Below are 12,112 nucleotides of genomic sequence, written 5' to 3' on the forward strand. Positions count from 1 at the left end.
CCGACATCTTAAGGGAGACACCTGAACTATATCGCTGCACGTGGGCATAGTGAGTCTGGCAGCTGTTACAGATCAGAGGGGCAGAGGACAGCAGGCATGGCCAGGAGCCCTGGTGGGGGCCTCACCAGGAAGGTGGTACTGTGCTGGTGGTTGGTGCCTGTAGCATGCACCCGGATAAACAAACTGGCCAAGGAAATTGGTGCCTCCTGGCTTTTACAGAAGGCAGAGTGCTGCTGGCACGGCTGTAGCTGTACCCAGAAAGTGCAGACAGTGGATGAGGTTTAATCGCTTCAGGTTGGGTTTGTGTCATCAATTTTCTTGGGAGTCGGAAGACATCTTATCTTGTCTGCAAAATTCCCATTCTCATCAGTTTGGGACTGTTGAAAGGAACATCCTAAGCTACAACCAGGGGTGGATAAGGTATCAAAACAAATGCCTCATCTCCACCCTTTCACTGCTTTTTCCTTCCTGCAGCCTCGCTCCTTCCAAATGAGCAAAAGGTGCCGTGCTGGGTGGAAGGCAGCTTCAGGGCCATGGGCCTCAAAGAGGTGTCTCCAGACCATAGATTCACAGGATGGTTTGGTTTGAAAGTAACCTTAAAGATGATGTAGTGTGCCCCCTGCCATGGGCAGGGACACCTTCCACTGGACCAGGGTGCCCAGGGCCCCGTCTGGCCTGACCTTGAGCACCTCCAGGGATGGGGAACCACAACTTACTGGGCAGCCTGTGCCAGGGCCTCACCACCCTCTGAGCAAAGAATTTCTTCATTATACCTAATCTAAAGCTACCATTTTTTTAGTTTAAAGCCTTGTCCTGTCACTGCACTCCCTGACAAAGAGTCGCTCCCCAGCTTTCCTGTAGCCCCGTTGAGGCACTAGAAGGCCGCTGTACTCTTTTGCCAGTTTTATTTGGGAATTATGCTTGATTTTGGTCATTTAGCTGGTTGGTCTCCACAAGTTTCGACCATTAGTGGTGGAAAAGGAGAAGAGTTCTTCTCAGATATGATTTAAACCCCTCAGCTGAGGGTCCCTCTCTGCAGGGGCTCGACAGAGAAGCCAGTCTGCCTCTGGTTGGGCCAGAGAGCCAGGCTGGAAAAATCCTTATTGGAGCATTTTCTAAGGATCATAACATACAGGTAACTTTCTCTTGTTTGGCAGTTTCTAAGAGCAACTTTTAAAAGCTCAGATTTCAATTCAGCGTCATAGAGAGTGCTGTCTTTGGCGAGGCAGCACAGCTTTGAAAAGAAAGAGTTGCCTCCGAAACGTTAAGGCAAATTGAGGTGCAAGGTGTTTTAGTCTTTTTCTGCAAGGAACAGTTGTGTCTGTTGTTGGATCTGCTTCTTAGTTTATCTCTAAAGTCCAGTGGTGTCACTGGATATAACCAAACTAATTCTTATTTAAAAGGCATTTGGTATTCACCCTAATAATGTTGGTCATTAACTAATTGGCTCTAAATTGATAAATATTGAAATGCATTCCAATTCAGCATTAATTAATTTAATGTTGCGTTCCTGTGTTATTTATTTCTTCATGAGAGTCAGTGAGAAAAGGGAAAAAATGCTTGGCTAATGCACTCCAGCTAAACTACAAATAATTGAGATTTGTCTCCCAGGAATGCCACCATTTCCATAATTAGAATAGTCAAAAAAGCGAGCTAGATAGTTATCGTAGGAAATTGTTCAGAGTGCGTTGCAAGTGCAGTGTAGCAGTAGCTGTTAATTAGACTGTCATTTGCAAAACATAAAAATGGTTTCAATAACTACTTGAGACTGACTGCAAGACAAGATGGAATCTTAATTTGAAATATGGCAGGCTGCTTCTGGACTGAGTGCTGCCTGGGTTTGTTTGAAACCTCGCTGATACGAATGTGTTGGTACAGCACGTACACATAGCTGATGGTCTGCACTGAGGTAGATTTTGCACAGTCCTGCTCTGTGATACAAAAGATAGGATTTGTTCTCAGGGTTCTTGTATTTCCTCTTTTACAGTGAATCCTTCATATCATGTGAAAAAGGTCCACTAAGTTTCCTGGGGCGGGGTGTCTTTCTGTTAGTGTCTGATGGACAATGCCTGCCCAGTGGGACAGGAGTTCTTGAACCTGTGTTTGCAGTGATGCATGCAACACAAATGTTAAAGAGCTATAACAGAAGGATGACAGAGCAGGGATGGAAATGTTTTCTTTCAAATTCCAAAATAGAAAATCATCTTTTTTTTTTTTCTTTTCTTTTTTTTTTTCCCTGGGAAAAGATAGAAACAATTCATCATCTTATGATCCACCTGTGAACATGAAACAGTTCTACATGTCCTCTGTCTTCCTACCTTCCTTTCTGCATGTAAGTTTTATTATTCTGTTCATAGAAAAGGTAGAAATCTCTCCAGCATGGGGGTTACAGTGAAATCAACCCAATTCTGTAACTTCAGGCATTTTCCTTTATCATATTGAAATGCAGCGGGGGTACGGAACTGCTTAACAGGTCATGAATTCACTGTATAGAAACTTGCAGTGACCTCCTAAAAGGACTTGTCCAGCTGTAAGGCAGGGACTCCTCACCTCTGACTGCCCTCAGTTTGTGCTGTCATCCTCTGAGATGATTAAAGCAGACCCAAAGTGCCCACATCAGCAGCCCCTTTGTTCCAAGCCAGGGCTTCTGCTCAGCATGGGAGAACATTGCTGAAATCTGTCTCTTTAATGTTAAATGGACAAGTCATTGAGTGCTTGTAAATTCTGTCTCGCTGCTTCCCACCTACCTGGCATTGATTTTTGCTTAAGGGTTACTTGATCATATGAACTTAGAGAGGATCATAAATTGCTTCTGTAATTCATGGTAGAGTCTGAGAAGGAAAAATACTTAGGCAGCGTTGTAGAGATAAAACATTAGTGCAAAAAAAAAATGAATATCCACTTTTAGCAGCATAATTTCTGAAATTTTATCCAAAGTGCTCAATGTTAACTTATAGATAGTAAGTATGGGTAACAGCAATTTTAACGAAATCTTCAGAACATACCCAGGAGCATTTCATTTTGCAAATCATAAGCATTCCTCTCAAATCCATGTGCCCTCAGGAGAGTTGCACAGATCTCAGCTGATTTCACCTCTCCTGCTTTGCTGAGTGAGTTAAAACCCAGTAAAAGAAGCAGCACGTATGAGCAATCATGTTAATTATCTTCAGCAGGAGCCTGGCTTGCTTTGCTGGAGGTGAGTCCCAGCCCCTCCTGTAGCTGGGCACTGGTGACCGGTGAAGGTGCTGACCCCCAGGCTGAGGAGTGCTGGTGGTCACCTCGCAGGGCGCAGGACGTGCCTGTGGTTAAAGCTGCTAGCACTGAAGTGCACCACAATCGTACCTGCTGCCCAGCTCAGCTTTTGGGCGATAGCCATCTGCAGTGTGACACAATCCTATTTGAACAGACCTCTTACATACAGATAATAATAATTTTTTAAAAATCAGTGCTCACCTAGAATCTTTTCTTTCACAAAAAATGTCCACAAGGGTTGCCACAGAAATAAATGAATCATTTCCCCTATTAGAGGTGAAAATTGTCATCCAAAGGCAGGGATTCTTGTTGTTAGAGTTAGTTTTCCAGATTCTGGGACAGGAAAGTTTGCTTTCTCATATAAGTATGATAGGTGAGAAACACACAGTGAGCTTCAGAAGCTGCCTTGTCTGTGCAAAGTGTCTTCACTGGAGTGTATGGACAGAACATCCCTCTGGAGCCTGATGGCAAGTGAGACACTGACTGAAACAGGTCATTACAGTTACAGAGCATCCTCCCTTGCTTAACTCCAACAATAACACCTTCTCTTGTTGGAGTTAAGCAGGAGGGGATGTTCTTTGGTAAGTCCAGGTAAACTTTGCTATCTTCAAGCCGTCAAAGAATTTTCATCAGATCCTAATGACTCACCAGTGAATTGCCAGAAAGCTGTTTCTTTTGTTAATATATACTGCCAGCCACTTCTGTTACTAGCTATGTTACAAAAATTCAGGCTTCTAAATAAAGGAAGGCTTTTTTTAATAATTCTTATCTCCATTTGAACACAGCAAAACTGTCCTCACTCTGCACTAACCAAAATGGAAACAGTTTCAGGTGAAACCATGTCTAGTAATTTTCAGTCCCCTGGCTTGATATGAGTTGTGAACAATTGCAAAAAAGGAGTTTACAGTGGAAACCTGCACCTACTGCTCACTTGCATAAATGGTCTCACTGAAGGGAACGGGGCTCTTCCTGTGAGTTCAGGGAGAGATGCAGAACTCTGCCTCTGTGGAGCACTTACAGCTGGGACTCCCACTAGGGAGGCATCTGGTTGTGTTTATGGATGCAATAACAGTTAACATTATGCTGAACTACACAGCAATCCCTCTTCTGATGTCCTCTGTCAGTTGATTCATGGTATCAAGGCACGGTGCACGCACAGAGCTGTGCTCAGGTCAAGGCAGCAGCATCCAGGTGCCTGTCTCTGTGCAGCGACATTCCACTGAACAGTCAGGGCGATGCTAAGCTGGGAATAGAAATGGATGGAATAATTTGCAAAAAATAGTATGGCTCACAAAATTCATTAAAAGATTGTTTCGTGCTGCTAGAGAAGTCTGATGACCTCATTAATTAGCACTAGAAGTAAAAGATTAGCAAGTTGGTTCGGAGTTATGTTGGTGGATGATTGAGCATTATGTGGCACCACAACAAATAAGAAAGCACACAATGTTTATTATTTTGGCATTTACTAATACTGCAGTAGCTGAAGATTAAACTCTTAATTATGAGTATTGATTTCTCTGGGGCGTAGGAAGTGCAAACCAGAACTGCAGTGGAGCAGAGCAGTTACCTGCAGAAAGAGGTACGTGTTTTCCTGCTAGGAAACCTTGGAAATGGTGTTGTGTTTTGTGCAGGAAGCCAGGAAGGCAACTGATTTTTCCGAGTAAGTTTATAAAAGGCATTTGGTCATGAAGCAAAAGGGCACTTTTTGTTTTCAGTGTGTGGTGCCAAAATGCATCAATATGCTTGGGTACAGGGGCTAAGAAATGTTTGTTACAGCCTGTGTGAGCAGCACTGCTTTTGCTGAGCTGGTAGTTTGTCTGAAGCAGGCAGCACGAGCCATCTCTCCTTGCCCACGGTTTCCATTGCATAGTGGAACTGCAAGCTTGGAAGTTTCAGACGAGCCCTGCTGCTGTGCTGCCTGGGCCAGGTGGCAGTGAGGACACTTCTTTCACTGTCCCTGTTCGTTCATGCATGCGAAATGATTTCCAAGGCATAGCCAAATTATAACTGTAACAAAACATTCTTCCGTGTTTGTTTGTTTGTTTGTTTGTTTTTGTTTTACCTTGTATTAACATTGTCAGCATTTCATTAGATTTTATAAAACACAAATCTGCAGAAGTTACCTAGAAAAAGGGTAATTCCCTGAGCCTGTAGGAAAGTCCACCTAACAGGCATTGCACACGCAATGGGAGTGGAGGGTAAACCTGGAATATTACGCACTCAGAGACTGCCATAAATGATCCCGGAGTAGGAAAAGAAGGTGGGAATTCTCCTCTGCTGTCTAGATGCATTTTTCTCAGAAAGACAGATGCAGGCACAAGCAGAGATGAGAAGTGTTAGTGAATGCCCAAATCCTATGCACCTGGTGGGTGAGAAGGAGACAAGTAAACAAAGAAGTGAAAATACAGTTAAGGGCTGCTTGGAATGAGGGAGAGAAAGCTGGCCTTCAAAACTGCTTTTTGTTGGACTCGAGTGACCAAGAGTGGAGGCCACTCACACTCTGTGTGAGATTTAGGGCATGTGACAAATTGCAGTGCAGTGATAGCACTGAAGTAGAAATCAAATGCAAGTTCTGCCTTAAAATCCGTCTAGATTGTTATCACTGTGGCACGTTAGGATGCTAAGTGAGAAGTATCTGAGACATCTTTTGTGTCTTCTGTCCCAATACCTAGAAAGGGACATGCTTCTAAGTGAGAGGCAGATCATTAATCAGGAGGCATTACCATGACGTGAAAGGCTATGGTGTGCACACACATGAGAAGCCTTATAGCAGTGTCATGGTTAGAGCCCCTCTATTCTTGACATGGTTTCTACAGCTCTGAACTCCTACTGTATTTATTTAGCAAAAAGATGCTCAATGTTTCCTGGCCATTTCATCTTATTTGCAAACCAGACTGGTTCTCTATCAGTGGAGCAGTCTGCAAAATAGAGGGTGCTAATCAGCCACAGACGAAAAACAGGGAAGTGCCAATATAAAGCAGAAGTAACGGATACTCTGACATATGGAAAAAATACAACATTCTTACCTTTGTGAAATTCCAGGCAGCCAGGGAAAGGATTAGATTACAGAAGCTGTAATAGCATGCAGGTGGAAAATGGGACTGTAAAGACCTGAACCTCAAAAAGAAGGAAGGAACACATGGAAAAAGAGGTTAGAGTAGGAAAATAGCAGGGAGGAAAGTATGTCGCTTCAAGAACTTATTAGAGAAACCTGATGAAGTGAGGTGGCATTTCAGATGAAAATTTGGTAGGATTTTGTTTTCAGTAATTGCTAGATAAATGATGGTGTGGGTATTGAAAGCAAGTGAGTTTAAAATAAAAGACCCACAATATGGCTATTTTAAATTCCCATCACCTTTTACATTGTCATTGCAGAAAGCCACTAATTTCAGAAAAGAGGTATCCAAAAATGTAATGAAAACCACTAAAAATCTTTGCGTCCGTTGATGGGACATTGTCAGCCTGAAATCAGAGCAGTTTAAATGAAAAATGGGTTAGTTTAGCTACTGCAATTGCCCTTCATTCTCCTGCCGGTTCTCCTTGCGAGCATGTTTCCTTTCTTTCATGATCACTTTCTGTCCCTGCTGCTGTGCAAAAGCCCTAAGCGCACCCATGGGGAAGCTCAGCAGCAATGTGGGAGGAACAGAAGAAGTGAGTATACATAAATGCCATGGTAGGCTAACTGGAAATGATAGAAGAAATGAAATTTAAGTCCTGTTCTAATCTTTTAAGCTGAGTCTTACTGAGTTAGTGGTGGATGATTTTTAAAGAAATATCATTTAAGTTGCCAGTGTCCTTTTTAAAATTAAGTGTGACTCATGGGGCTAGAACTTTCCTGATAGGTAGCCTGAATACATTTTGGGGCATGGAAGTTGAATTAATTTATGAGCAATGCTACTGCAGATAGGTTCCTTGAGGGGCTGCGGGAAGTAAAGGTCTTTTACCTGGGGCAGACAGGCACATGGCTGCTTCCTAGCCCTGTAGGTAGTCCAGCAGAGAGCCTTATTCCAGAGGCTGGGTGCACCTCTTACACGGGCAGCTTTCCTGGAGCTCCAGGCCAGGACGAACAAGTCCTTCCGTAAAGGAGGTGGAACACAGAAGCACTGCTGAGGAGGAGAACCTGGAGGGAGGGTCACGGGAGGCAGTGAAGCCATCCCTCCCCATGACCTGCTGCTGCTATTGCAGCAGGACCTCTCGCTTGTGCCTATCTCAAGGAGTCTTTCAGTTACTGAAGTACAAATTTCAGTGCAATCGAGTGGATCAAATTGTTCAGGTAGCCAGAGCCAGTGTTCTGCAAGCCTTCAGTCGCTCTGTTGTTCTGAGCTCATCCTACTCCCTTCCTTTTAATAAGGAGGAGATGCAACAAGAAGGATTAAGCAATGTCCTTTTTTCTGTGTCCAGCTTTTCTTTTGTAATTAATACATATATAAAAGAGCTTTTGGTCTTGTTTAGTTTACTTTTATTGACATATGTTTCCAGTTTCAAAGAAATGAGAAGAAGGCTTTCCCTCACACTTACTCTCTCTTCACGCTTGGCAAATGTCTGCTTTTTCATTCTACGTATTAACTCAAGTGTCATTGAGCATGTTTTTTTTAATTACTTCAGGAGATGGTTTGGGAGGCACAGCGGGCTCTGTGGCTGTGCTGGCGCTGCCTGATAGCCGGGCCCAGCCGCCTCAGGCCCGCGTGCGGCCTGGCGCAAACCAAGGGGATGTGGAGCTGGGAGGAGAGAGAGGGGCAGCCCCAAAGGCAGAAGCTGAGCACGACTTAGCCAGATACGCTCCTCCCTGCCTCTAGGAAGAAACAGAGGATGCACATCAGGTTGAAAAGAGGATGATAGAGCTTAATAAGATCCCCTCCCAGTCTTCTTTTCTCAAGGCTGAGCAGACCCAGGTCTCTCAGCCTTTCCTCATGGGGAAGTTGCTCCAGGCCCCGACTAGGTTCTTGTTGGGAAGGTAGGAAAAAACAGCTTTGGTGAGGAAAAAACTTTCTTATGTAAGAGGCATACAAAAATTTGATTACTGCAGTGCCTATAAGGCAGCATAAAACCTAATTCTGCTGTGTTTCCAGGAGGGTTTGAAACCACTTTCAAGCAAAGCAGGTTGAGGCCCTGTCCCACCCGTGGTTACTGCTGGGGGAGGTCAGTGTGGGCAGGGGGGTGGTTTTGTTGAGCTGGTTGTTTACTGAGCACATAGACATGTATTGAGTCTGAAATATCCTATTTGGTCAAAACATGGTCGATGAATAAAGGGAGATGTGTTGGTGTCCTTGCACGTGATCTCAGCTGCTGCTTTTAGCTGCTTCAGCTCAGGCATGGCTATTTCTAAACCTTCACCTGTAATGTAAAATGAATGTTTGAGTCCTGCCCCTGTGTACATGCATTTCTAATAATTAAATATGTATTTGCAGCATAACAAGAAGTTCGGGCTTTTCAGGATGGTCAAATGAATTCACCCTTCTGAGGAAATAAACCAAAATCACAGATCATGGGACTTGGAGACTCTTCCCCCCCTTTGTTTTTGAGGGGCTTTGTTATGTTTGAGACAGTGATATTGCCTAAAAAAAATCTTTACATATGCAAGGGGGAAAATGAGGCAGGGGTGATTTGTGATTTTTTTTTAATCTTCGGGGTGTTTTCTTTCCTTGTGCTAATGTTCAAAATTTCAGGTTTCTCTTAAATAACTTCTGTTGAGAAAGACTCCTACAACGTCAGAGGACTGAAGGAGTTGTTTAACTGAAGAAAAAATGTGAGGTTTTGGATAAAATTGTCTTTTTTTTTTCATCATGTTCAGGTTTGTGAGTTGAAGAGATGTTACAAAAAACAAAGTACTCTAAATTCTTGACTAAAAATGTCCCTTCAGCTCATCAGTACATCCTGTCATAACCTTACAGTGCGGTGTTTTCTTTAGAAAACCAAGACCATAAATTCCTGTGTTAATATAAAAATGAAAATAAATTTGAAATAGGATTGTACGGCCTGCTCTCACACATGAAGAAGTAAAAATGTGTAGGTTGCTATTTAAATGGTCCAGGCTACATCTGCTGTTCCAAATAGATGCTATCAGTTGAGATAATCCTCAGCTGCTGTTAAGTAGCAGTTTCACGAGCTTTTCAGTGGAGCTGTGCTGATCAGAGGACTGAGGATTGTTTGGTGATGTGAGAGGTTTCTTGCTGGAGGAGTTGGCTTTGGCATTTTTCAAATACTTTGAGGTGACTTCCCATCAGAAACCGCTTCTGAAAAAAGAGCCGAGGTGAAACGTGTACTGCTCTCTGCTCCCCTGCCCTGCAGATACGCTCAGAGATGTCCTGTGTTTTGTTTTTGAACAGGAAAAGCCAACAACAATGTGCAATGGGATGAGGACTCCGTAGAGTACATGCCAGCCAACCCAGTCAGGATCGCATTTGTCTTGGTTGTTCATGGCAGAGCTTCTCGGCAGCTCCAACGCATGTTTAAGGCTATTTACCATAAAGACCATTTTTATTACATTCATGTTGACAAGGTAATATATCACTGGTTATAAATTGCCTGTCTTGCCATCTGTCAGTCTGCCCATCTTTGTCATCTTCATCTTCTCTTTACCTCTGCTGCGTAGAGTGCATGTCACTTCTCGTCTCTCCATCTGTTACATGTTTGGAGTCACTTCTTTTTTCTGTTTCTCGTTATCTTGTCTATGTAACAGTCTTCATTTCTCTTTGTATGTTTATGAATATCTATTCATGCCTGTGTGTTGTACATTTAGTAACAGTAAGTGATAAGTTGGTGCAGACTAACAGCAGTGGCCTCTTGGATGGAGAGCTGGCCTGAGGTGCCTCAGGAGAGTTACTTCCCACTGCAGAACGGAGGTAGTAACAGTAACCTCCTTCAGGAAAGCCCTTTGGGATCTACTGATGAGAAATGATAAATAAATGCTAATTGCACTGATTAGCAATTACTGTAGTTGTAATAAAAAGAACTAAAAGAGAGCTCTGCACATTTCCAAATTAACGTTTAGCAGAACGCTGTGCGCTGTAGCAAGTGAGGGCAAAGCAAAGGCAAAGCTCAGATAGTCGAGAAGTGCAGCTGCTGGTTAGTGAATACAGGGAGGGACACTTTGGGACAGAGTAACTTGAACCTATTACTTTTTTCTCCTGTAAAGCGATCCAATTACTTACACCGGCAAGTGCTCCAGTTTGCTAACCAGTACCCAAATGTGAGAGTCACTTCTTGGAGAATGGCAACTATCTGGGGAGGAGCAAGCCTTCTGTCCACCTACCTGCAGAGCATGAGGGACTTAATGGAGATGAATGACTGGCCATGGGATTTCTTCATTAACCTCAGCGCTGCCGACTACCCAATCAGGTACAACAAGTCTCTTAAGAACATACGTATTGTATTCCTAAGGGGAGTAAGTACTGATGTAAGGAATATCAGGCTGCTGTCTGACATCCGTGCTTTTGCCATGGAGACAGTTGCCTTGTTTTACCCCCAACATGTCTGTTGCTTGCCCAGGAAGGACTGTGGCTGCAAGCAGGTTAGCAGCACCAATTCTTCACTTGTAGTGAGGAAGCAGTTGCTGCTTTATTTAGTCATTATTTCTAGCAAAGGGCATCTGCAAGAGAGGGAGTGAGTAAAGTAACGGGAAGTATTCGAGCTAAGCAAACAAACCCCAGGCACGGAGAGATTGCTCCCTGCCAGGGCTCTGATCAACAGTTTGATTTGATGTCTCAGAAAGTGTTGGAAGGTGTGAATGTAGACTCAGTGAAGGTAATGTTCTGCGCTTCCTTTTTTTAGTACTTTCTCTGCAGAGGATAATGATTGTAGAAGTGACAAATAAGTTGCTAGGAGTCAATTATATCTTCAGCACCAACCGTTGCCTGAATGTCTTTATTCAGACGGCATCAGGCAAAGAACTTCACACATCACCACATGACAAGGCTTGTGATTTTAAGTGAAATCATAATCTTTCTGCATTTGCATAACCCAGGCCCCACAGCTGCATTCAGTAAGGTTTACTACATTGTGCAAAAGTAGATAGTCCATAAAAAGAGGAAAAAGGAGGGGAAAAATGCAAAATGCAAAATGCAAAAAAAAAAAAAAAAAAAAAAAGTGTTCTTCAGCTGTTGTTTTTAGGCTATAAGAATTAACAAGAAGAGGGAAAGAGGAAATTAACCTTGTGACTTCTGTTTCCCTGTATGCTGAAAGGAATCAAGGAAAGGGGAAGTAACTTTCATGGGTAATTTTCTAATAAGCGATGGCATTCCACACTTTTAATACTAACAGTAAAGAAATACGTTAGCAAAAGACAATGGAAACACCTTACTAGGTTCCTGCAAGATCTCTCTTAAATTACGAGTCCCTTCTTGAATCTGCTACTCAGACAGAAATCCCCACTGAAGTGAGAATGGAAAACAACATGAGCTTTTGCCTTAGGAAGGATTTTGTGAGAACTGACAAAAGGCTTTATCTCTGGTTCCCATTTTTGTGTACTGTCAGTGAAGAGAAATGCATCACATTTCAGGGAGGAAAACTAGGGAAGAACACAAGAGTCACAGAGTGCACTGATACTGGAACAAAGGGGTTTGAATTAAGAACTCCCAATATCTCGTGTTGCATCTGATTTGGTGTCCTACAGAAAGAGCCATAACAATTTTGACGTGTTATCTGTGGTTGTAAGGGCCAGTGTGTAATTCTCTGTATATTGCTTGAGTTTGAGGAAACGGTAGCTTGTTATTCCCTGTAATTCACTTTCCTGGTGAGGAGTGCTACACTGATGATAAAAAGTAGAGTAATGTAAAACCACAGAGGAGAAGGTGATGGGACTTTGAATCAAGTAAGATAAATTGTTGAAGAATAAACAATTGAAGGTGTAGTGTAATTACAG

General features: G+C 43.0%; 1 protein-coding gene across 1 annotated transcript in view; it reads left to right on the top strand.

Moving 5' to 3' along the window:
* XYLT1 (xylosyltransferase 1) overlaps positions 1 to 12,112 on the top strand; it is a 192,022-nt gene that overhangs the window by 113,304 nt on the left and 66,606 nt on the right. The window contains exons 3-4 of the mRNA XM_082772657.1: positions 9,579 to 9,751; positions 10,388 to 10,590. Coding sequence (XP_082628783.1) covers positions 9,579 to 9,751; positions 10,388 to 10,590 — 376 coding nt within the window. The remainder of the gene's footprint in view (positions 1 to 9,578; positions 9,752 to 10,387; positions 10,591 to 12,112) is intronic.

The sequence above is a fragment of the Aythya marila genome (assembly GCF_965140915.1).
Source record: "Aythya marila genome assembly, chromosome: 15".
Lineage (NCBI taxonomy): Eukaryota > Metazoa > Chordata > Aves > Anseriformes > Anatidae > Aythya > Aythya marila.